The sequence below is a fragment of the Esox lucius genome, chromosome 9 (genome assembly GCF_011004845.1).
Source record: "Esox lucius isolate fEsoLuc1 chromosome 9, fEsoLuc1.pri, whole genome shotgun sequence".
Lineage (NCBI taxonomy): Eukaryota > Metazoa > Chordata > Actinopteri > Esociformes > Esocidae > Esox > Esox lucius.
The window spans coordinates 22,219,019-22,246,242 of NC_047577.1; the positions used below are offsets into that span (position 1 = coordinate 22,219,019).

The window sequence follows — 27,224 nt, forward strand, 5'->3', positions numbered from 1 at the left end:
GCAAAAAACGGAAATGATACAAAAAAAAAGTCATGAACAGAAAGAAAATGTTTCTGTAATTATATATTTGAAATAGACTAAACAATACAATTGCAGTTTTAATATATTATGCAGTTATACTTTGTATTTGTCAATTTTGAGTACAATCCATATATTCATTCAAGTAGTAACACAACAATTAGCTTTTAGAAGAAAAAAAACATGTAACAAGTCATATTGCGTAAGCCCTCTACAGTATAATGGCATTTCGTTACCACTAAGATATGGTTTGTTTTGCTTGGGACTTAAGGGATTAATCTTCCCCCATATTAATCAGTGCTACTTCTGTAAAGGCACCAAATCATCTATGTTTTCTTCATTCTGTAACCTCTTCTCCATGCGAATGAGTAGCTGGACCCCATCCACCACTAGCTGCATGAACCCCACTTCATCCAAGCCGATGGTTTGGGCATTACTGACATTGTACACCCCGCTGCAGTCTGAGAACAAAGGGAAGACACATCAGCCAAATAAAAATGCTATTTTTTTGGCTGATGTTTGTATTAAAAATGTTTTAAATCATACTTTCTAAAACCTAATAATTCATGGCCTACATACCTATTTACCAGTGCATATTATTTATCAAATAATTAAAAAACTAAAATAACATGGCAATGCTAATAAGTGCCTGTGACAAAAGTAGGGGAATATGGAAAGTGATTCTGCTAATTGGGCAGATTTGTAGCGACTCGAGACCAGTTGGTGTCAGGGTTATACAACCTTGTTTCCCAAAAAACAAGGTGAAGAAAATGGAAATAAAAACAGAATGCAAAACATTTAAACCCTATATTCAATAGAAAATGGTACAAAGACATATTATGAAAGTGAAAGATGCTATTGTTCCTTGAAAAATATATGCCGACTTTGAATTTGATGCCAGCAAACACATTTAAAAAAAAAAGCTGGAACGGGGCAACAAAAGACTAGAAAAGTTGTGAAACACAAAAAAATTACCTGGTGGAGCACAACTACAATAATTAGTTTATTTAGCAACAGGTCTGTAACATGATGAGGTATAAAATGAACATTCCAGAAGTCTTTCAGAGGTAAAGATTGGGAGGGGTACATCACTCTGTGATAGCACAGTCAAATAGTGCAAACATTTAAGAATTTTATGTTTCTCAACGTGAAATTTCAAGGAGTTTGGTGATCTCATAATCTATGTACATCATTTCATTATAATTTTCTTAAAATCTGGAGAAATCTCTTAATGCAAGAGACGAGCCAAAAACCAATATTGGATAGCAGCACTGCATTAAAAAATATAATGTAGTGGAAATCACTGCATGGGCTCAGGAACTCTTCTGACAACCATTGTCGGTGATCACAGTTTGTCGCTGGATCCACAAATCAAGTTAAAACTCTCACGTAAAAAGGAAACCACATATAAACAAGATCCAGAAATGCTGCTGTGTTCAAAGTGGAAAACTGTCCTGTGATCTGACCAATTATTTTAGTAAATCATGGACGCAGCATCCTCCGGGCTAAAAAGGAGAGGAACCATCCAGCTTCTTATCAGCGTACAGTTCAAAATCCAAGACCCGTGATGTTATGGGGTTGGCTTGTGCACATGGCAAGGGTGACTTGCACATCTTTGAAGCCACCATTAATGCTGAACAACACATACAGGTTTTGGGGCAACATATGCTGCCATCCAGACATACATGTCTTTTTCAGGGAGGGCCTTGTTTTTTTTCAGCAAGACAATACCAAACCACATTCTGCTCGTATTACAACAGCATGGCTCCGTAGGAAAAGAGATGTCCCAGACCTGTCCCTTATTGAAAACATTTGGCACATAATGAAAACAAAATATGACAGAGACCCCGAATTGTTGAGCAACTGAAATCAAGCAAGAATGTAAAAGAAAATCACTTTCAGAACTACAGCAATTGATCTCCTCAGTTCCCAAATGTTTACGGTGTTGTTAAAAGAAGAGGAGATGTAACACTAATAAAAATGCCCTTCAAATTCATCACATTCAAAATGGGCTTATATTTTTACAATAAACTTTCTCTGGTTCAACATTTGGTCTTTGGAATATTTTCAATTACATACAGGGATTAAATGAATTGCATTCTGTTTTTATCTGCATTTTACACAGCGTCCCAACTTTTTGGGTTGTACAGTTAAAAGGAAGAGTGAAAATGTAGTCACAAAAAGTAGTCACTGGTTAGTCACAAAATTACTTTTACCTGTTAATTATTTGCACTTCTGGTTAGATGCTAACTGCATTTCATTGTTCTGTACTTGTTCAATGAAAATAACGTTAAATCTAATTTAAGTATTAATTAGGAACTTAAAAAAATTGTTGAACACAGCCAAGTATTGTTGAATACCAAAATGGTTGAACACAGCCTATTAGGAAGCCTGAGCATGTTAGGGTTGCTGCGCATTCCCTACCCATTTGGCAGACTATCAGGGTGACATTTAAATTGGTATCATTTGGCTATTAACTGTTTTCTAGTGAAACTGTTCAAATAAAATAATGATCAGTTGGAAGAGGCTGTGTGGTGACCTCCAAAATTTGTAATAGTATAAAACTGTATTGATAGAAAAAGTGTGAAAATTTGAACTGTGATTTTCTGTAATTGGCTTTTTGCAGCAAGACTCAACTTTGCCATTGTTAGATTGTCTGCTGCATGAGACAATTTGTAGATTTCCTTTTGTGGTTTGGGTCATTGCCATCCTGCATGATCCAAGCTATTTTCAGCTTCAGAAGAGGGACTGTTACCCAGATATCCCCCTGAAGAACTTTCTGATACAGGTTTGAATTCATTGTTCCCTCAATGACTACAAGCCACCTAGGCCCTGAGGCAGCAAAACATACAGTGGGGAGAACAAGTATTTAATACACTGGCAATTATGCAGGTTTTCCCACTTACAAAGCATGTAGAAGTCTGTACTTTTTATCATAGGTACTCCTCAACCGTAAGTGACGGAATCTAAACCCAAAATCCAGAAAATCTCATTGTATGATTTTTAAGTAATTAATTTGCATTTTATGCATTTTATTTACATAAGTATTTGATACATCAGAAAAGCAGAACTTAAAATTTGCTACAGAAACCTTTGTTTGTAATTACAGAGATCATACGTTTCCTGTAGTTCTTGACCAGGTTTGCACACACAGCAGCAGGGTTTTTGTCCTACACCTCCATATAGACCTTCTCCAGATCCGTCAGGTTTCGGGGCTGTCACTGGGCAATACGGACTTTCAGCTCCCTCCAAAGATTTTCTATTGGGTTCTGGTCTGCAGACTGGCTAGGCCACTCCAGGACCTTGAGATGCTTCTCACGGAGCCACTCCTTAGTTGCCCTGGCTGTGTGTTTCGGGTCGTTGTCATGCTGGAAGACCCAGCCACAACCCATTTTCAATGCTCTTACTGAGGGAAGGAGGTTGTTGGCCAAGATCTCGCGATACATCATCCCCAAAGAATGATGTTTCCACATCCATGCTTCACGGTTGGGATGGTGTTCTTGGGGTTGTACTCATCCTTCTTCTTCCTCCAAACACGGCGAGTGGAGTTTAGACCAAAAAGCTCTATTTTTGTCTCATCAGACCACATGACCTTCTCCCATTCTTCATCTGGATCATCCGAATGGTCATTGGCAAACTTCAGACGGTCCTGGACATGAGCTGGCTTGAGCAGGGGGACCTTGAATGCGCTGCAGGATTTTAATCCATGACGGCGTACTGTGTTACTAATGGTTCTTTGAGACTGTGGTCCCAGCTCTCTTCAGGTCATTGACCAGGTCCTGCCGTGTAGTTCTGGGCTGATCCCTCACCTTCCTCATGATCATTGATGCCCCACGAGGTGAGATTTTGCATGCAGCCCCAAACCGAGGGAGATTGACCGTTATCTTGAACTTCTTCCATTTTCTAATAATTGTGCCAACAGTTGTTGCCTTCTCACCAAGCTGCTTGCCTATTGTCCTGTAGCCCATCCCAGTGCAGGTCTACAATTTTATCCCTGATGTCCTTACACAGCTCTCAGGTCTCGGACATTTTGGAGAGGTTGGAGTCTGTTTGATTGAGTGTGTGGACAGGTGTCTTTTATACAGGTAACAAGTTCAAACAGGTGCAGTTAATACAGGTAATGAGTGGAAAACAGGAGGGCTTTTTAAAGAAAAACTAACAGGTCTGTGAGAGCGGGAATTCTTACTAGTTGGTAGGCCAAATATCAAATCAAATACACTGCATTGTGTCATGCAATTAAATGCAAATTAATTATTAAAATTATTTTCTGGATTTTTGTTTTAGATTCCGTCTCTCACGGTTGAAGTGTACCTATGATAAAAATAACAGACCTCTACATGCTTTGTAAGTAGGAAAACCTGCAAAATCGGCAGTGTATCAAATACTTGTTCTTCCCACTGTACGCAAACCATGGTTCCCTCTCCATGCTTCTGGGTTGGCATGAGGTTTTGGTGCTGATATGCAATATTTTTCCTTCTCCAAACATCGTGCTGTGCCCTTCTGCTACATTTGTCTCATCTGTCCATAAACCATTATTCTAGCAGTTTTGTGGAACATCGTTGTTTTTTGAAAACTTGAGTCGGGCAAAGCCTTAGGAAAGCAGTGGTATCCTCTCATGTATCTCACATTTTAGTGTCTTTCTTATTGTGGATTTATGGACAAAGATATTAGAAAGTGCAAGAGATGTGTATAGATCCTTGAGTTCTTCATAACCTCCCAACCATTATATGACATGACCTTGCAGGTGGTCTTTGCAGGACACCCACTCCTTGGGAGGGTAGCAGTGGTGTTGATTTTCCTCCATTTGTACGCCATATCTATGACCATAAACTAGTGACGACACAATTGAAATCCGATCTCTGACGCACCATTCGGTTTTCAAAGCAATATCAATCGAAACAATAGGGCGAAGGCTGGTTTCAAAGTGACAAAAGCACGTGATTAATTACATCTGAAGCTTCAGTTGATGGCGTGATCAAATGGAGGAAAAACTTTGGGTGGACAACGCATACTTCCCCAGGTCTCCGATGCTGACAGCATGTGTAGGCGCTTTCAAACACCCACCTCTACTGGTCATTGTCTTTACCAATTTAGGTACAAACATTCTCAGCCCATCATGCTTTAATGGCAAAGCAGGTAGTGTCAGGGAATTGTTGTAGTAGTACAAGATTGGAACTGTGGTAAAAATGCACCTAACCATTGCAAAACAAAGTCCCCAAAATAAGAAGACATCTTAATAAATATTAAACAGATGATATTAATTTCGGACCAGCAGCTGTCACTTTTGTTAACTGTGTTTAAAAGCTTTGAACAATGAATGTTTTTCTATGTAAGGCTCAAATGTTTTTCAAAGTTTCAGATGCCCATCACTGCTGAAGACTAATGGAGGCCTAAGTCTTCAGAAATGCCTTTGTAGCCTTTTCTAGCCTTATGAGCCTTCACAACAGCTCCTGTTCTGTTCTCATATTTCAGACCATTTTCACTTCAGATCTCTGTTTTGAGGAGCAGACTTTTTTGGTGGCTTTACTGTTTTTTCATATGACAAGACACCTCTAACCCTCAGCTGAATGTCATGTTATTAATTGGAACGCCTGACTTCAATTACCCTTCAAGAAGTCATTATTCATATATTACAGGTAGACTAAAGGTTGCAGTCACACCCCAGTTCTCATCAATGACACTGAGGTGGAGTGTGTGCCCTCAGCCCCTCAGACCTGGTCAAAAAGGCACAGCAGAACCTGTACTTTTTGAGGAGGCTGAAGAAGGACCACCTATCTCTCAAGATCCATGTGAACTTCTATGCTGCATAATCGAGAGCATTCTGACTAACTGTGCCACAGTGTGGTTTGGTGGATGCTCCGTGGCTGACCAGAAGGCCCTGCAACGGGTGGTGAAAACCGCCCAGCACATCACTGGTGCCCAGCTCCCAGCCATCATATACCTCCAGCGCAATTGGTGTCTGCATAACCCTTCACATCCAAGCCATAAACCATTTGCCCTCCTACCATCAGGCAGGTGGTACAGGCTCTTCGATTCCCGCACCAGCAGGCTCAGGAAGAGTTTATTTCCAGCTGCTGTAACCCTAACTGTGACCCAGCACTAACCATGTCCACTGCTTATTACTGCCTCTCAGGGACCTTGATGCACTACTCTTTGTACTACTGGACTCTGACATTGCATTGAAAAGTCTGATACGGTCATTTCAGTTGTTACATGTACATGTCTACCTCGGGAACCCAATTGCAGCTATCCCTGCATTTCAGTTGCAGATGCTACCTTGCACCTTCAATTTGCCTTCATTGTACATTTAGAATTGCCATTTGTACTTGCATTTGCCTTCATTCCACAATTCCACATCCCACCTATAACATACATTGTTCTTAATTGTTTTACATTTTCTGTACTCTTCTATTTGCACTTCTGGTTAGATGCATTTTGTTGTGCTGTACTTGTATTAATTATGTATATAATCTTTGTTCCCTGATTGAGGGAATGAGGTGTCACTATGAGGAACACGCATGCATCAAAGATTTTGGAGAAATTGCATAAACAATACTGCTATAACTCTTGTAGGAAAGCCAGCACAACTCCAAACCAAGATGTGTGAGACAGGTGGCAAAACCGGCGTCCACTGAGCCAGAGTAGTGGTGAAACAAAGGTCAAAGGAATAGGACAGGACCGTAGGAGTCACTAACACATGCCAGCCAATCCAGGGCTCTGCTCAAAGGCAATAGGGCAACCCATCCAGGGGTCAGACCACAGATACTACTCTCGGGGCATGCACAGAGATATAATATTATGGAAAATCAAATTATATAAAAAATAATAATAATTCGACTTGAGTATTGACTGCATGAATGAACATACTTAGGAAACCTTTGCAGGTGTTTTGAGTTAATTAGCTGATTAGAGCTCTTCTCAGGTCGACATTTCGGTATTATATTTTGTATTCTAATATTTTGAGATTGAAATGGCAAGATTGAAATAAAAAAGGCTTGAAAGGTTTCACTTTATGTGTAAGGAAGCTATAATATAGGAAGGTTTCACTTTTTGATTTGAATCACGAAAAAAGATAAACTTTTCCACAATATATATATATTTTTTTAGATGCACCTGTACAGTACTTTTTCCCAAACTATGCTGTTTGTTTGACCAATGATTCAATAAAGACACACCATGTTTATCTATTGTATTGACTTGAAGATCATACTGTATTTTAAGAGCCATTTATGCTGGTAATTCAGAAGGTTTACAAACCTTTTCGCTGCACTGCATTTTTGTGCAGTTTGGCATCTGAATGGATATGTGCATGTACTCTATATTCTATATACACTTACTATATGCTTCCAAAGCAGTTTTATATAGTAAACACACCAACACTGTTCCGTTCTTCCCTTTCAGTCAGTCGGGTTGCATATTGTGCTGCAGTTACCCTCTCAATGTCTCTATCTGTTTTACCAGTGTTGTCCATGCAGAGGCGCAGTCTTCTGAGTATGTCTTTCAGTCTTTTGTGTCTGGAGAGCTCCGGCAACTTGACTCGGACTCTAGCCCTCAGACCAGTCCCCACATCTGCTGGAGAGCTCACCACCCAGCCCAGCTGCGGCTTCCAGATGAAAGGGTGCCTCATCTTCTTGTACAGCGCCTCCAACTAAACACCAAGGGATGGACATGTTAATATTAGCTTTGGCCCATACAATATCAAATAACAAACAACTTTTGTTCAACAGCAAATGTATACTGAACACAAATAGGAAATGCAGCATTCCACAAATAAATGTATTTAGTATATTTGGCTTTCATGAACTTAAGGATATCTACCTTTTGGAGGTTGACACAGATACATTGGAAGGCCTTTGCGATGTTCGCATCATCTCGAGTGGTCACCAATTTTAGGTGGTCATTAATGTTGATCCATACCACCAGGGTCCTGTCTTTACTAAACCTGCAGAGTGGTAATGGTCATCAACAGTTCATTTTTTTTTTTTTTATAAATCCACAGAATGGAAACATTGGAGCCAGGTCTGCTTAAATATGCAGTATAACAAATGGTTTTTTCTGTCCTACTTTGGGATTGAAATGTTTATAGTTCATTGTGTCCATATATACAGTTGTGCTCAAAATAGGCATACCCTTAGAGAATTGGAAATATGTATACCATTTGTAAAGAAACATGAGTGAGCAGGCAAAACACGTCTTATTTCTTATGGGATTCACATTCAACTGTAGGTCATAACAGAATAGCACAATCATAAAACAAAACATGGCCACAAAGAAAAATATTTACAGACCCCTGTTCAAAAGTCTGCATACCCTTAGTTTTTAATACTGTGTATTACCCCCTTTAGTATCAATGACAGTGTGCAAATTCTTGCAGGTGGTATAGCTGCCCATTCGTCTTGGCAAAATGCCTCCAGGTCATGCAAAGTCTTTGGTCGTCTTGCATGAACCACATGTTTGAGATCTCCCCAGAGTGGGTCAATGATATTAAGTTCAGGGGACAGCGATGGCCACTCCAGAACCTTATACTTTTTCTGCTGTAACCACTGGAGGGTCAACTTGGCCTTGTGCTTAGGGTTATTGTCATGCTGGAAAGTCCAAGAGCGTCCCATCCGCAGCTTTCATGCAGAATAATGCAAATTGTCTGCCAGTATTTTGTGATAACATGCTGCACTCATCTTGCCATCAATTTTCACAAGATTCCCCATGCCTTTAGAGCTCACACACCCCCAGATCATCAGTGAGCCGCAACCATGCTTCACAGTGGGGATGGTATTCTGTTCTCTATAGGCCTTGTTGACCCCTCTCCAAACATAGCGCTTATGGTTGTGACCAGGGCTTGACATTGGCACCCGCCCACCCACCAAATGAGGGTGGAATTTGGCTGTGGCGTGTAACACAGTCACTCTTGCTAGCCACTTTGGCGGGTGGCATTCTATACCTATACATAAGGTTTTTACAGCTTTCAAAACTCAAACAGAAATCTCAGTATGTTGGCATGGTAAAACATGATTTTGTGCGGGAGAATAACCGTACTGTCAATGAAATCTGGCAACCTTGTATTCCGGACCACACAGGTCCTGACATCGAGGAGATGAGTAACGTCAGAAATACAAGTGGATCTCAGTTTTCTTTTACACCCAAGCATGTCAAAATACTTCAATAAAACGTAATAACCTCAAACTACATTCAAGCTGCATAAATTTTTTTTTACTTTTCAGGTGACTTCTAGTAGAGCCTACAATTACAGATTTATTTGAAGAGAGATTGCGAGACAAATGAAGATGACTGGTGAAAAATAATCAGATTAGGGTGTGTACTGTCACCAAAAACATTGGGCTATATATGCAATATACAGTGACAAAAATACACAATTAACATATTTAAGTAAAAAAAAGACATAACGTGACAAGGCTGTAATATACACAGCTCTGTTTCATTTTTATGCAAGTCTATATTAACAAGAATATTGGCTGCTATGTAATACTACTTATGTGATGCAATAAAATGCAAATTATTTTCTGGATTTTTGTTTTAGATTCTATCTCTCACAGTTGAAGTGTACCTATGATAAAAATTACAGACCTCTACATGCTTTGTAAGTAGGAAAACCTGCAAAATCGGCAGTGTATCAAATACTTGTTCTCCCCACTGTATTTATATGACTGGTATATATTAAATAACACACACAATTTTTTTTTAGCTGTAGTCTCATTGCAATGAGAGCGACATAATGACTTACATCCCTACAACTCCCATGAGCACTTCTTATATACAGTGTTTGATTCTGGTCTATTTGTGTTTGGCCTATTGCCTTGCACGCCAGTGACCAACAGTGTGAACTAGATAAACAAATAAAACAATTTCCCAACAACAAAATGGTGGCTAGTGAAAATGCTGAGTGGCTAGTAACTTTGAAAAACCACTGACCACAATGGCTAATGAGGCAAAAAGTTAATGCCAAGCGCTGGTTGTGACCATAAAGCTCTATTTTGGTCTCGTCATTCCAGATTACAGTGTGCCAGAAGCTGTAGGGCATGTCAAGGTGTTCTCGGGCATATTGTAACCGGGATTTTTTGTGGCATTGGTGCAGTAAAGTTTTCCTTATGGCAACTCAACCATGCAGCCAATTTTTGCTCAAGTATCCTCTTATTGTCACTCCTTGAAACAACCACACCGTCTTTTTCCAGAGCAGCATGTATTTCTCCTGAGGTGGGTTTTTCTTTGTATACCGCGAACAATTCTTCTGGCTGTTTTGGCTGGAATCTTGTAGGATATATGTTTTGTGAACTAAATGACAAGTCCCCCTTCCTTGTTCACTCTCTCATTGATTTTTACTAGCAGTTTATTTTTCTGTTTCTAGCGATTGTAGAACGCTAAAGCCTAAACACCAGTGTGGGTGGACAACAAAACACAGCATGTACCTCAGTATGAGTTGAGTCAAAGACTGTATGGAAGACAATCCCAAAGTGATCGCGTGGTCTACAATCGCTGCAGTGTAGTGCAAAGCAGTGGTTCGTTCAGCAATGGAAAATGGCACAACTAAACTCAAGAAGACTTTTGAAGTGTATGACCAAAGAATGTTCATTATAATGAATTAAATTACAACTTAGGACTATCTATCAGATCAGCAATACTCTCCAGGAAGTAGCCATGGATTTTAGCTACTACCTTTCTTATCATGCACTGTGTGTCTGTACGAAAAGGTCCACTATCTATCAACATGCCAAAGGTGCTTTCTTTAAATAGTACAATATAGTTTTAATACCAGGGTTTGAATCCTGTTCATGCATTAGTCCAGGGGTCTTGTGCAATTGGCCAGGTTTAGAGGATTACTATTCAAATTGGGTTTGGGCGCCTGAACTCAGTCAGTGTATAAATCCAGAGAGAGTATCCCTTCTAGTAAGTATGGACTCCAGTCTAGATTTTCTGGTTGAGCAAGTAGCGTGATAAGAACCAGAAAGGCATCTTGACATCAACTGCCAAAGTCCACTGGGAGTTGCTATATTGAAGCAGGGGATTAATCACAAATTGAATTTCACAGAATTGGTGAGAAAAACCGGGTAAAAAAATAAATATACAGCTCTGGAAAAGATTGAGACCACTGCAAAATTATCAGTTTCTCTGGTTTTACTATTCATAGGTATGTGTTTGAGTAAAATTAACAGTTTTGTTTTATTCTATAAACTACTGATAACATTACTCCCAAGTCCCAAATAAATATATTGTCATTTAGGGCATTTATTTGTAGAAAATGACAACTTTACAAAATAATCAAAAGAATATGCACTGTTTTCTGACCTCAAAATTCATATTCATTTTTCAACAATGTTAATATTTTAACTTAGGAAGAGTTCAGAAGTCAATATTTGGTGGAATAACCCAGATTTTTGATCACAGCTTTCCTGTGTCTTGGCATGCTCTCCACCAGTTGCTGTTGGGTGACTTTATGCCACTCCTGGCACAAAAATTCAACTAGCTCGGCTTTGTTTGATGGCTTGTGACCATCCAACTTCTTGTTGATCAAATTCCATAGGTTTTCAATGAGGTTCAGGTCTGTAGATTGGGTTGGCCATGACAGGGTCCTGATCTGATGGTCCTCCATCCGCACCTTGATTGACTGTGTGGCATGGAGCAAAACAATTGGAAAAAACAATTCTCAGTTTGGGAACGCTGTCAGAGCAGAAGGAAGCAGGTGTTCTTCTAGGATAACCTTGTACTTGGCTTGATTCATGCGTCCTTCACAAAGACAAATCTGTCCGATTCCCGCCTTGCTGAAGCATCCCCAAGATCATCACCAATCCTCCACCAAATTTCACAGTGGGTGGCTTGCAGGCCTCTCCAGGTCTCCGTATAACCATTAGATGACCAGGAGTTGGGCAAAGCTAAGCTTACTCCACTCCTCTACGGTCCAATCCTTATGGTCTTTTGCAAACGTCAGCCTGGCTCTTCTTTGTTTCTCATTGATGGGCTTTTTTCTAGCTTTGCACAACTTCAGCCCAGCCCCATGGAGCCTGTTTTGAACCATCCTCACCGTGCATGTCACCCCAGCTGCTGTTTGCCATTCTTATAGGTCACTTGATGTCATCCTACGGTTGTTGAGTGACATTTGAATGAGTTGACGGTCATCTCGGTCAGTGGAAAGTCGTTTTCGCTTTGTTGTCCCCAATGTCTGTTGCTTGACCCTGTTCGTGTGAAGCCCTTGGATGTTCAGGATGGATGCAACTTGACGCTCACTGTATCCCTCTGACAGTAAAGCCAGAATTTAACTCTTCTTTTCCTCACTGAAAGCTTTTTTTTCAACTATTTTGTCATGCTGAATAGTCATTTTTTTAATTCAAATTACCTTTAAAGTACTACTTGCACGGTTTTTGCCATCCAGCTGGTCCTATTGCAAGAGGATAGTGATGAACACAGCAGCTGTTTTTATACTTTTCCCCGTTAAATTAGATTTGGTTAATGTAATCATCTAATCAGTACCTCATTAAGTAAAATTAGCTGTGCCTGTGTTGGAATATAAAAGACACTGGAATGGAATGGCTGCCATACATGTTGAGATGCCGATTTAAGAAAAATTAGGAGTGGTCTCCTAATTTTTTCCCAAGCTATATACATTTTGATGGTACATGAGCAACAAAATGCATCGGCCTGAACAGTCTTGGTGTGCAAAGTTAGTAGAGATGTGTTCAAAGAGACTCTGGTGGCTGTAATTCAAGCCAAAGGTGGTTCCAACCAGTATTAACTCATGGGGGTGTTCACTTTGCGATGTACAGTAGGGAATTTTACAATTTGAAATTATAATATTTTTTCTTGGATATTGTATATGTATACTGTATATGTTTTAATTTCAGGCTTTAAGGCAACTAAAGGTGAATATTTTTAAAGGGGGTAGTAACTTTCAATACCCACTGTGGCTATTAGATGCACAGCAGACGCAAAAAATATTTACAAAAAAGTAACACAAAATACTACATTTCTTTTGGTTTTATATTGGTCATTCATGCAGATTTTATTTTTCATTTTGACATTTATTAGGGGATCCTTTTGTGGCAAGAACTCATAATTAAATACATTTTGATTTTGTTGCAACAAAATGAAATGTTTAAAAGTCCAAGGAAGACGAATACTTCTATGAGACACATAATCAATGTCATGCTAAACCATATTTTTATATTATTTATTCCTGGTGATTTCCATCATACAAAAACAGAGAAATTCTGATTTTCTTCTTAACGGTGTTGATAAAATATGTTATTTGAAATCCTGTTAGTGTCAGTGGATCCACGCTCAACAGATATCTTTATTTTTCTCCAGTCACTGGGTAGTCATGAGTCCAAAGGAATTGGGAGAAAGCTCGGCTAGTAGGTTGAACTTAGATATGTCTCCTTTAAATTCTGCTTAAAGGCTTAAAAATCTTGGGATATTTGGCCTTTTGTTGAAAAAGCAATAACTGGTCCCTGAGATTTAGGTGCATCTTATTTATGTTGATAATTGAGATGTTTCTACAACTTGATTGGTGTCAACCTGCTAAAATTCAATTGAGATGATTTGGAAAGGCACACACCTGTCTATAAGGTCCCACAGTTGAAAGTGCTTGTCATATCAAAAACCAAGTTGGAAGGAATTATCAGTAGAGATGCTAGACTGGATTGTGTGAAGGCACATATCTGGGGAAAGGTGAGACAGAGTTCCAGAGTTCTCTTGTGGGGATGGGAGATCCCTCCAGAAGGACAACCATCTCTGCAGCACTCCACAAATCAGAGCCCGGTTTCCCAAAGCACTAAAGATGATAGTAAGATGCCCGTAAGTGCCTCATTATTTTATCAGTAGCTTTCCCGAAAGCATCGTTACTTAAGTGGCACGTAACACTGCTTGTTAATTAACGAGTGCTCCGGACCACTCGTTAGTCCATCTTAACCAATCTTCACAGGCACTTCCCTGTTTTTGAACTTGAGAGGAGTGATCTCAAACAGTTAATATCAAGGCAACAGAATGAATAAAACTCTCTTCCATTTGTATTCCAAACAATTAGATTGATTTTTTTCCCACTATGCTTTTTATTCCCAGTTAACTAATCTTGCTATGAGACTTATATTCTATATAGCTACCGGAGGAATTGATAATTGGATGTCACATGATCGATTTCCAGGGGCCTTATTTTGATTGGCTGATGTCAACACCCATTGGTTGCAAATAACAGTTTTGTTTAGTTTTTATACTTCAAAGGTTCAAAGATTTATTTGTCATTTCAATAACAAGTTATGGCAATGAAATGCTTGGTTTTCCAACTCCCGACAGTGCAGTTAAAAGTTAAAAAGTAACAGTAATTATAATATATAATAATAATAATAATAAAATAAAGACAATCAATCAATAATAACACTATACAAAAATATGCATAGAAATTAATAGCTATACAACTGTACAAACATAGTACAATGTAAAAGTGACAGGTGTGCATGATATGACTGGCAGATGAGCATGATATAAAGTGACAGGTGTGCATGGACTATGGATGGAAGGGAAGAGGGGTTCCCGAGTTGAGCAGCCTTACGGCCTAAGGAAAGAAGCTGTCCCGTAGCTGTTTGTTTTGGACTGAATACTCCTGTACTTTCTGCCTGACGGCAGCTTGGTAAACAGTCCGTCGCATGGGTGGCTGGGATCTGTAATAATCTGTTTGCTCCTCCTCCTACACCTCTCTGTGTAGAGATCCTGCAGGGATGGCAGGTCAGACCTTGTGATGCGCTGTGCAGTTCCCTCGGAAGTGCTTTACGGTCGAGGGCGGTGCAGCTGCCATACCAGGCGCGGACACAGCCGGTCAGGTTACTCTCGACAGTGCATCTGTAGAAGTTGGTGAGTATCCTGGAATCCATGCCAAATCTCCATAATCGGCGTAGGAAGAAGAGACGTTTTCTGGCCTCCTTCACCATGACATTAGAGTGATGAGACCAGGTCAAGTCATTGCTGATGTTGCCTGCAAGGAACCTGATGTTGTGAACTCTCTCTACTGCAGACCCATTGATGTGTATGGGGGCCTGGTCTCCCTGCCGCTGCTTCCTGTGATCAACAATCATCTCCTTTGAGCTGGAGGTTGTAATCCTGACACAACAAAGTCAGTGACCTTACCTCGTCTCTATAGGCTGACTCATCATTGTCAGAGATCAGGCCCATGATGGTGGTGTCGTCAGCAAACTTAACGATGGTGTTGGAGATGTGAGTTGCCATGCAGTTGTGGGGGAAGACAGAGTACAGGAGCGGGCTCAACACGGCCCTGGGGGAACCAGTACTGAGAGTCAGTGAGGAGAAGGTGGCTTTGCCCATCCACACCACCTGGGGTCTGCCTGTCAGGAAGTGCAGGATCCTTCTGCACATAGTGGGGTCGAGACCCAGATCCCTGAGCTTAACCGCCAGCTTGTGGGGCACAATGGTGTTGAAGGCTGAGCTATATGCAATTGTATGGAATTACTTCTTCGAGTTTTACATTTTCTTATTGATGCCGAAGATGTAGTTGAATACATTGCCAGCGATATTAAATAATTCTGATAAGTAAGCAAGCTCTATCGAAATGCAATAGGCTATATTTCAAAACGTATTCATGGCATCATTTCATTCCAAGTTCCAAAGATGGCCTAATTCCATTCCAAACGACTGTAACATGGCACTTACAATGCACTTTATAAAGAGCGACTTACATGGTGGTTTGGGAAACAGGTGGAAGTCTGTCGTCCCACTTAAGACTTTGTGTTTTGTTAAAGCATCGTAAGTGCTATGCTAGCGGGAAGCTGGGCCCAGGCCTTTATGATAGCAGCCAGATGTAAGCCACTCCTCTGTAAAAGGCACGACAGCCTAGACCTAGCTCGACATGGCTCTCTCTAAGCAAGAGGGTTGTGTGCATAGAGACAGCCCAACAATTACTTCAGATTATTTCTGATATTAGAGAATTTGTAGATATTTCTTTTTTCTCCCCTTTCAGTAGCAGGAAGCACATTGTACAGTCAACATTCTTCTTCAATTTTAATCTATTTATTTAAGTGCAGCTACCACTATTCTTAAAGGTTTTATGGCTGTCTAACAAAGCTCTCTTCATTTTGTTACAGGCGATAGTTTTTATATCACTAAATTCTGTATCAAATGGTTGGCTCAACATGTTTAAAGTCCCATTGATTGCATCATGATTGTTTTTTGTCTACAAAAAAAAACCTTCAAAAAAATTATAGACTACCTATGCTTTTGATGTTTAGAATTTTAATAATTACATTATTTATTTTCCTAAACTTGAAAATATTAATTAAAAAAAATCTCAAATACTGTTACCTGTCACTTCTGTCTGAAATGAAGAATATGATTCTCCAATCCAAAATGCGAGTTTGAAACTAGATTCTGTTTTTTGCATTCCTGTCTACAAAACTAGGTAGTGGTCAGGGTGTATGTGTTAACTGGGAAACAGGTTGTAGAGCAGTTTCTACTGCCACAGTGTGGACATATTAAGAGAAAAATGTAACTTGTAATTGCACAAAGAGCAGCCACACATGTGAAAAGCAAAATGAAGAAACACAAACTACTGTAAATGACTTAAAGAGCATCACTGACCACACAGCTCTGGAGTCAGGCCAGTCACGGGCCACTCCAGTCCTCAACTGGAAAGGGGAAGGTATAACAGTCACTCCCTTGTCTTCTGGGTGCTGTGAGATTTCAGCCACTGAGTACAGCTTCCCTGGTAACGTCTCTGCCAATTGGTCGAATGCTGGAAGGAGAGTTGTCAATCAATCACACTATAGGTGTCTGTTTGGTTAGCGTATGAAAGCTTAGTGGAGAAAAAGTATTTGACAACAACATTTGGATTAATCAAAAATTATTTGGGCTGTGGAACTTGGCCCAGTGTTGTTAACCTTTGATCTAAAGCAACTTTTTGCTGACACAATACAGTAACACTTATTATTATTTGTGTGAGAAGCAACAGGGACAGTATAAGACAACTGCTGTGTCTTTATGATGTGTTTATCTTTTGTACATTTTGTATTTATGTTGTGCCATCTCAAGGATTTGGACCAGTCATCTGAATCTAAATGTCAATATACAGGTCTCAGCATCTCAAAAAATTTGAAAATCATGAAGTAAATTTTTTCTGTAATTCAAATCAAAAAGTGACACCTTCATATATTCTTGAATCATTGGGCATAAAGTGAAACATCCATCCATCCATCCATCTTCTACCGCTTATCCGGGGCCGGGTCGCGGGGGCAGCAGTCTAAGCAGGGATGCCCAGACTTCCCTCTCCCCAGACACTTCCTCTAGCTCTTCCGGGGGGACACCGAGGCGTTCCCAGGCCAGCCGGGAGACATAGTCCCTCCAGCGTGTCCTAGGTCTTCCCCGGGGTCTCCTCCCGGTGGGATGGGACCGGAACACCTTCCCAGGAAGGCGTTCCGGAGGCATCCGAAAAAGATGCCCAAGCCACCTCAGCTGACCCCTCTCGATGTGGAGGAGCAACGGCTCTACTCTGAGCTCCTCCCGGGTGACCGAGCTTCTCACCCTATCTCTAAGGGATCGCCCAGCCACCCTGCGGAGAAAACTCATTTCGGCCGCCTGTATCCGGGATCTTGTCCTTTCGGTCATGACCCAAAGCTCATGACCATAGGTGAGAGTAGGAACGTAGATTGACTGGTAAATCGAGAGCTTCGCCTTGCGGCTCAGCTCTTTCTTCACCACGACAGACCGATACATCGACTGCATTACTGCAGAAGCTGCACCGATCCGTCTGTCAATCTCCCGTTCCATCCTTCCCTCACTCGTGAACAAGACCCCTAGATACTTAAACTCCTCCACTTGAGGCAGGCACTCTCCACCAACCTGAAGTGGGCAAGCCACCCTTTTCCGACTGAGGACCATGGCCTCGGATTTGGAGGTACTGATTTTCATCCCCACCGCTTCACACTCGGCTGCAAACCGTCCCAGTGCATGCTGAAGGTCCTGGTTAGAAGGGGCCAACACGACAACATCATCTGCAAAGAGCAGAGACGAAATCGTGTGGTCCCCAAACCTGACACCCTCCGGCCCCTGGCTGCGCCTAGAAATTCTGTCCATAAAAATTACAAACAGAACCGGTGACAAAGGGCAGCCCTGCCGGAGTCCAACATGCACTGGGAACAAGTCTGACTTACTGCCGGCAATGCGGACCAAGCTCCTGCTTCGGTTGTATAGGGACCTGACAGCCCTTAGCAAAGGACCCAGGACCCCATATTCCCCAAGCACCCTCCACAAGATGCCGCGAGGGACACAGTCGAATGCCTTCTCCAAATCCACAAAACACATGTGGATTGGTTGGGCAAACTCCCATGAACCCTCCAACACCCCGTAGAGGGTATAGAGCTGGTCCAGTGTTCCACGGCCCGGACGAAAACCACACTGTTCCTCCTGAATCCGAGGTTCTACTATCGGCCATATTCTCCTCTCCAGAACCCTGGCATAGACTTTCCCGGGGAGGCTGAGAAGTGTGATCCCCCTATAGTTGGAACACACCCTCCGGTCTGCCATCCCAGAGGCACTGTCCCCGACCGCCACGCGATGTTGCACAGGCGTGTCAACCAAGACAGCCCCACAACATCCAGAGACTTGAGGTACTCAGGGCGGATCTCATCCACCCCCGGTGCCTTGCCACCGAGGAGTTTCTTGACCACCTCTGTGACTTCAGCCCGGGTGATGGACGAGTCCACCACTGAGCCCTCATCCTCTGCTTCCTCAATGGAAGACATGTCAGCGGGATTGAGGAGATCCTCGAAGTACTCCTTCCACCGCCCGACGACATCCTCAGTTGAGGTCAACAGCTGCCCACCTCTACTGTAAACAGCGTTGGTAGGGCACTGTTTCCCTCTCCTGAGGCGCCGGATGGTTTGCCAGAATCTCTTCGAGGCCAGCCGATAGTCCTTCTCCATGGCCTCACCGAACTCCTCCCAGGCCCGAGTTTTTGCCTCCACAACCACCCGGGCTGCAGCCCGCTTGGCCTGTCGGTACCCGTCAGCTGCCTCAGGAGTCCCACAAGCCAACCAGGCCTGATAGGACTCCTTCTTCAGCTTGACGGCATCCCTTACTTCCGGTGTCCACCACCGGGTTCGGGGATTGCCGCCTCGACAGGCACCGGAGACCTTACGGCCACAGCTCCGAGCGGCCGCTTCGACAATGGCGGTGGAGAACATGGTCCACTCGGACTCAATATCTCCAACCTCCCTCGGGATCCAGTCGAAGCTCTGCCGGAGGTGGGAGTTAAAGATCTCTCTGACAGGAGACTCGGCCAGACGTTCCCAGCAGACCCTTACAGTACGCTTGGGCCTGCCGAGTCTGTCCAGCTTCCTCCCCCACCATCGGATCCAACTCACCACCAGGTGGTGATCAGTTGACAGCTCCGCCCCTCTCTTCACCCGAGTGTCCAAGACATACGGCCGCAGGTCAGATGAGACGACAACAAAGTCGATCATCGACCTGCGGCCTAGGGTGTCCTGGTGCCACGTGCACTGATGGACACCCTTATGCTTGAACATGGTGTTCGTTATGGACAAACTGTGACTAGCACAGAAGTCCAATAACTGAACACCACTCGGGTTCAGATCAGGGGGGCCGTTCCTCCCAATCACGCCCCTCCAGGTGTCACTGTCGTTGCCCACGTGGGCGTTGAAGTCCCCCAGTAGAACAATAGAGTCCCCAGTCGGAGCACTTTCCAGCACCCCTCCCAGAGACTCCAAGAAGGTCGGGTACTCTGCACTGCGGTTCGGCCCGTAGGCACAAACAACAGTGAGAGACCTATCCCCGACCCGTAGGCGCAGGGAAACGACCCTCTCGTTCACCGGGGTAAACTCCAACACATGGCGGCAGAGCTGGGGAGCTATGAGCAAACCCACACCAGCCCGCCGCCTCTCACCATGGGCAACTCCAGAGTGGTGAAGAGTCCATCCTCTCTCAAGGAGTGTGGTTCCAGAGCCCAAGCCGTGCGTAGAGGTGATCCCGACTACCTCTAATCGGAACCTCTCAACCTCACGCACTAACTCAGGCTCCTTCCCCGCCAGCGAGGTGACATTCCACGTCCCTAGAGCCAGTTTCTGTGTCCAGAGATCGGGTTGTCTAGGCCCCTGCCTTCGACTGCCGCCCGATCCTCTTTGCACCGGCCCCTTATGGTCCCTCCTGTGGGTGGTGAGCCCACGGGAGGGCGGCCCCACGTCACCCGTTCGGGCTGAGCCCGGCCGGGCCCCATGGGGGAAGGCCCGGCCACCAGGCGCTCGCATTCGAGCCCCAACCCCGGGCCTGGCTCCGGGGTGGGGCCCCGGCTGCGCCATACCGGGCGACGTCACGGTACTCAAAATTTTATTCTTCATTAAGGGGTTTTGAACCGCTCTTAGTCTGACCCGTCGCCTAAGACCTGTTTGCCTTGGGAGACCCTACCAGGGGCATATAGCCCCAGACAACATAGCTCCTAGGGTCACTCGGGTACTCAAACCCCTCCACCACGTTAAGGTGGCAGTTCTTGGAGGGGAAAAAGTGAAACATGTCAAGCCTTTTTTGTTTCAATCTTACAGCCACTTTTTGATTTGAATTACGGGGGAAAATGTTTATTTTTATTTTTAGATACACCTGTATAACCAAAAACCCCTTAAATACAACTCTGCATTTTATCATTATTCTGTAGTCCGGGGCTGATTTAGTCCTGGAACCAGGTGTGTGCAATTATCAGTTTGAAAAGAAAACTACTAGGATCCAGATCTTGTAAGTAACAAATTGAAGTGACTATTTATGATTTCCTTTTTAATCTTTTTTTTCCCATTGCTGTTGAAGCAGCACACCATATGGAATAGCTGTGCATTTTCTGTACAGAAAGGACATGCAGTACCTTTTTTGGCCAGTGTGAGGAGCTCTCTACGCTCTCCCCGGCTGCAGTGTGTGGGGAAGCAGAAGTCATCCACAGCTCGCAGAGCGCTCACCTCGCAGCTCAAGGCATAATCTTGGTCAAAGTCATCACCTCCCTTTTCACAACCCCAAGCCCACAGATATTTCTATTATGCGTCAACACACACACAAGCCCAAACATTTCTTAACTTTACAGACGTACACTATTGGAATAGTTCGCCACAGTGCCTATGTAGGGTTGGCGTGAGCATGACATAGCTTGATTTACTTGAAGTAAATAAAGTACAATACCCGACAATTGAGTGAAAAGCAGAGGAAGAAAACAATCACTCGTCGTATTTGAGTATATACTGTTTTTAAATATTCTGCATGTCATTACATTTCTTGTCCAATCATTGGTACCATAGGTGCCTATGCCGATGGTCAGGTAGTCACTGGTAGACTAGACAATAACCCATTTCAAATTTCATGCCAGCAGGACATTTAAATAAAAGTTGGGACAGAGGCATGTTTATTACTTTGTTGCATCTCCTATTATTTTAACAACACTGTGTAAGCATTTGGGAACTGAGGAGACCAATTGCTGTAGTTTTGAGAGTGAAATGTTTTCCCATCCTTGCTTGACATAGAATTTCTGCTGCTCAACAGTTCAGGGTTTCATAATGCACCAAATGTTTTCAATAGGAGACAGGTCTGGTCTGCAGGCAGGCCTTTTTAGCACCCGGACTCTTTTCCTACAGTCATGTTGTTGTAACACATGCAGAATGTGGTTTGGCATTGTCTTGCTGAAATCAGCATGGCCTCCCCTGAAAAAGACGTTGTCTAGATGGCAACATACGTTGCTCCAAATACTATAAATATTGTTAAATTCCACTTCCATTCACACATATGGAAGTCACCATGCCATGTGCAAAAATGCACCCCCATACCATCACGGATGCTGGGTTTTTTAACTGTGTGCTGATAACAAGCCAGATGGTCCCTTTCCTTTTTAGCCCAGAGGACGCAGCATCCTGACTCCAGGTTATTGTAAGGTTTTTATTTTTCATTTTTCCCCCTTGAATATTTCAGTTTGTTTTTCAATTGAATTGTTCACATTATAGGTCACATTAAAAGTGCAAAAAGTTCTGACATGATTTATCTTTGTCTCATTCTTTTACATCACAAAAACCTGCCATTTTAATAAGGGTGTGTAGACTTTTTATATCGACTGTATGTGGTTACTTCTTCGCATGGTAGATTTTTAACTTGCATTTGTGGATGCAGCGACAAACTGTGTTCACAGACAATGGTTTTTGGAAATGTTCCTGAGCCCATGCAATGATTTCCACTACAGAATCATGTCTATTTTAAATGCAGTGCTGCCTGATGGCCCGAAGATCACGGCAATCAATATTGGTTTTCGGCCTTGTCCCTTGCACAAAGAGATTTCTCCCGATTCACAGAATATTTTTATGACATTATGTACCGTTGATGATGAGATCCCCAAACTCTTTGCAATTTTAGTTCTTCTTAAATTGTTGCAGTCTTTGCCCACGCAGTCTTTCACAGAGTGATTACCTCTGGCCCATCTTTACCTGTGAAAGACTCATCCTCTCTGGGATGTTCTTTTTATACCCAATCATGTTACTGCCCAATTGACCGAATTATTTGCGAAATGTTCTACCAGGTTCTTTTTTGTATTACACCACTTTTCCAGTCTTTTGTTGCCCTGTCCCAGCATTTTTGAAACATGTTGCTGGCATGATATTCAAAGTGAGCATGTATTTTTCAAAGAACAATAAAAAAAAATCTGTTTCATCATTTGATCATTTGTCTTCGTATAATTTTGTATTGAAAATAGGGTTTAAATAATTTTCACATCTTTGCATTCTAGTCTTATTTCCATTTTACATGGTGTCCCAATTTTGGAAACTGGGTTGTATAATAACACAGAATTAGTTTGTGAACACCTGCCTGGGAATAATAACTTCGTCAAAAGTGCTTATTAGTGACCATGGTTTTGGAATGGGATATCCAACAATCTCAAATAGGTGTGGTGGTTGGGTGTCCACACATTTTTGGCCATTATAATGCATGTTGAAGGAACATCGAATTTCACATCTTTGCTATATATTTATTATGACACATGGCACACTGAAACAATATCTATAGTCTGAAGACTTTGGCATTTTTTACCACATTATCTTAAAAAGTTTTATGTTAATAAAAATACATTTCTAGGACCCTTTCTGTCAGCACTACAGTACCTTCAAGTTGTCGTAATTAAAGTCGCTCTCTTGCAACTTGCTCATCTTGTGGTTATGGTAGGCCTCAATGACCCGATCAAAGAAATCACAGAAGAGGATATAAGACTGGGCATCGCCAGCTGCACAGCCCACAGTCATAGGTCCATTAAACTCTCCTGTAGAACAAAAATCATTTACAGACAATACATGAACAAAAACACAGTGTTTTAGTCATTGTATATTGGTGTCAGGACATACAGTAGGTCTGTTAGCATTCTATTAAATGGGTAGCTATTAGTATTACCTGCTTACAGTCTTACATATTTTCTTTTAGTAACTGCTCATTCATTAGTATGTGGGTGTGAAAGAAAGGGACAGAAAGAATTTAGTCATACTTTTCATCTCCACATGCATGTACAGCACTAACTTGTCACATTACATTCTACTCTTACGACACTGGTGTTAGTAATGGTATGTAAATATTTTTTGTTAACAGTGTCCAGCTTGATAATAATCACCTAATCACCTAATTCATGGCTATAAACAGCCAGGAATAGTAGAAAACAAAAATGTGATAAAAAAAATATTGATTTGTTTGGAAATTTTGCTTGTATAGAAATGAGACCCCAGTAATAATTTTCAGTAAGGCCCTTTGGACTTTGTTGTTCCTTATAGATCACATAATGCTTTTTAAAATCACCTGGTTCCTCAAGGCCCGGACGTATAATATCATCAAAGATGACCCCACTCTGAGTGGCCCGGTTGAACTGGCGAGCGTACAGTTTTAGAGTCAGGATGCTCGCCATGCACGTGTAGTTGTATTTCAGGTTAGGGAACTCCTCTTCGGGGGAACCCCGTTTCAGGTTGAACAGGGAAATAGGGTCTGTAGGGACCAACGACTTGGACAGGATGTGGTTAGACCAAGGATAAGAAAAAGGAAATAGGGTAATGTTAATTAACTTGATGAAGGTTAGTCAGCAACATATGTAAAAGGACATCTGCAAAATGTATCCACAAAATAAAAATGCCTACTGTATGACCTATGTTGTCCTTCAAAGAGGCAGGTGCAATACAAATAATGTTTGTGTGGTATTCTTTTATAATACTATTTTTTATATATATACTTTAGATACTGCCACATTCCCTTGTTGGTGTGAAATCCCTTTTAAATGCCGTTGAATGAAAGAACAAATATTTTTTGAAATGTAATGAAGTGATGAAAACATATGTTGGGATTATCCAATAAGAGTTCAAGAATTCAATTCAAATGTAATTAATTGTTTAGCTGGACACCAATGGAACTGACAGTTAAGGAAGGCAACTGTTTTTTGAACAACTGGAAGGCAAAATATTTGGAAGGTGTTTCTTAATTGGATAGATGAGGCACAGTGTGAAGAAGGGGCTCAGTGAAAGTGTGCTGAAATAAAACCAGGTAACTTGTTTGTTTTTGGGTTGTTTTGTTTTATTTCCTATTTGCTTATTCCTAAAAGTATAGAAAATGGCTATTATTCCCCACAAATTTTGAGTAACTTCTAGAACCTTCTAGAACTCACACTTACCAGTAATATAAATAGTAGTATAAATACAGGATTACAACAGCATCAAGACCTTGCTGAATGCCTTGAAGTATGATGAGTATTGCTGGGAGGTCATAGGAGATTTCAAAATGGTGGCATTCCTGATGAGTCTCCAAGGCGGTTTTACCAAGTTTCCCTGTTATCTAAGCCTTTGGGACAGCAGGGACACCAAGACGCACTCCCATAGATGGGACTGGCCATAGCGGAACGGGTTTTCTATGGCAAGGAACAACGTCAAGTGGGAGCTACTGGTGGACCTCCAGAAGGTGCTGATGCCACCACTGCACATCAAATTGGGCCTTATGAAACAATTTGTCAGAGCTCTAGATAAAGAGTCGCCGGCCTTCAAGTACCTTCAAGACTTCTTCCCTAAACTGCCTGAGGCAAAGAAGATCCTGGAGTGCAATGAATTCCAAAAGAAGCTCACTGGTAAGGAGAAAGAGGGCTTGGAACAGTTTTGTGGCAGTGGTTCGGGGCTTCCTGGGCAATCACAAGGTCAAAAACTATGTGGAGCGGGTTAAGACTCTGGTGAAGAACTATGGCACAATAGGCTTTAGGATGTCCCATAAAATCTATAAACTTTATGCTCATCTTGATAAATTTAAGAAGAACATGGGAGTGAGGTGATGACTTCCACCAGGATATACTGGACTTTGAACGCTGCTACTATAAGGACAGTATAACGAGAACATGATGGGAGACTATATTTGGGGGCTGATTTATGAAAGTGATTTACAGTATAATTGTAAATCTTGAAAAACTACTCACTTCTAAATGTTTAAATGTAGTCATTGTTTTTATTACTTTAGGATAAATACGTTTATTTGCATTCATACTGAATGTTGTTTTTTCCCCACTTTATATTCACACCGGAAATACGTACATTTCAAAATATCACTACCTAAGAACAACAATTTTGTTACATAGTGTAATAATTTTGAAGTGCCTTCAAAAACAGTATGCTTTTTAAAATGTTTTATCACAAATCAGGCCTGTTGCTGCATTCATGGTAATAGGTATGTAAAGTTCTGATTATTTCCCTAGTTTAGCTGTTTGTCAAATAGATTTTTCATTATTTTTCTATGAAAGTACAGTAAGGAGGAGAGGCTAGGGAGACAGATAGGAAGGGCACATACTGTACAATCTGCCAGACTGGGGATGTGTAATCTGGATTGGAAGTTTTGACCCCTACACCAGACTCCGGTATGTCAATATTGGATTACTGAAGGTAACAATTTATGTGAATAACATCTCATTTATCTATGTACTAACACTAACCCTAACCTTCAATCTCATCCGATCCCCAACACTTGATCTGACCCTTACACTAACCATAGCAAGAATGTACTTGGTTTTCATAGAGTTTCGGGAAAACAACTGCAGCTCATTCAGAATGCTGCTGCTAGAATGTTAACCAGGACCAAGAGAACAGAGCACATCACTCCGGTTATTAAAACTTTGCATTGGCTTCCAGTCAGTTACAGAATAGATTTCAAAGTGGTGCTTTTAGTTTATACATTTCTGAATGGTTTAGGACCCAAATACATTTCTGATATGTTTGAAGAATAAAAACCAAGCAAGGCTCTTAGATCCATGAACACAGGTCAACTAGTAGAACCCAGAGTCCAAACTAAACATGGAGAAGCTGCGTTTAGAATAAACTACCAGAAGATCTTAGACGTGCCCCAAAAACATTTTTTAAAACATTTTTAAATCCAGGTTAAAAACACTTCCCTTTTCATGTGCCTATGACTGAGCACTTAAACTTAACCACACTGTTTAGACTTATAGCTTCCTATGTTTTGATCCCATTTTTAATCTTTATATGTTTTCTTATTGTATTTTTTATTATGATGTTTTCATTGGTTTTGATGTTTTCCTTTTAGTATTTGTTTTTGTTATTGTGCTTTCATATATTTGTCTTTGTAAAGCACATTGAATTGCTTCGGTGTATGTATTTTGCTATATAAATAAACTTGCTTGCTTGCTAGAGCATCTAAAGTTGTTAACTTAAATATCCAAATATAATGTAACCGTATTTAGTTATAATACAGATATTAAAAAATTCAGCTCCTCCTTCACCAGGGACTAAACTATTTTCAGCAATTACTGCATGGCGGTACTAGAGGTTGCATGGTTTCCAAAAGACTTACCTCAAGATAGGGCCTGTACTTTGCTTCCAAAGGGTATGTGATGGGGGCTGTAGGAGATTTTTACATTAGGAATGCAGTGCAATGGCATTTCATTTTCTTTTATAAAAATTATCACAATTGTGTAAAATAATGTAATTTATCATTTCAATGTTTTCGTTAAATAGCTGGAAATGTCTCCCAAAAAATGTTTACTATCATAATGATGTGGGAAAAACTTACTTTTGATATTTATTTGAAAATATGATGAAGAGCAGCATGCATGCCATAAAATGGCTTCACTTACGTTTAATCTTCCACATCTTGATGAGATCAAAGTCTGCTTTGGCACTAGGCGGGCTCTTATGATTGTGGCTTCAGTACTG

The 27,224-nt window shown here is 41.5% G+C and overlaps 1 protein-coding gene across 1 annotated transcript; it reads right to left on the bottom strand.

Moving 5' to 3' along the window:
- Positions 1–126: 126 nt before the first annotated feature.
- Positions 127–27,224, bottom strand: zgc:172076 (uncharacterized protein LOC563955 homolog). Its single transcript, XM_010898591.3, has 9 exons — positions 27,146–27,224; positions 26,863–26,909; positions 23,833–24,031; positions 23,154–23,308; positions 20,888–21,020; positions 16,606–16,759; positions 7,837–7,960; positions 7,477–7,666; positions 127–479 (listed from the first exon to the last, which is right to left on the bottom strand). Exons 1-9 carry the CDS (start codon positions 27,159–27,161, stop codon positions 319–321), a joined length of 1,179 nt encoding a protein of 392 aa, XP_010896893.3. The 5' UTR covers positions 27,162–27,224; the 3' UTR covers positions 127–318.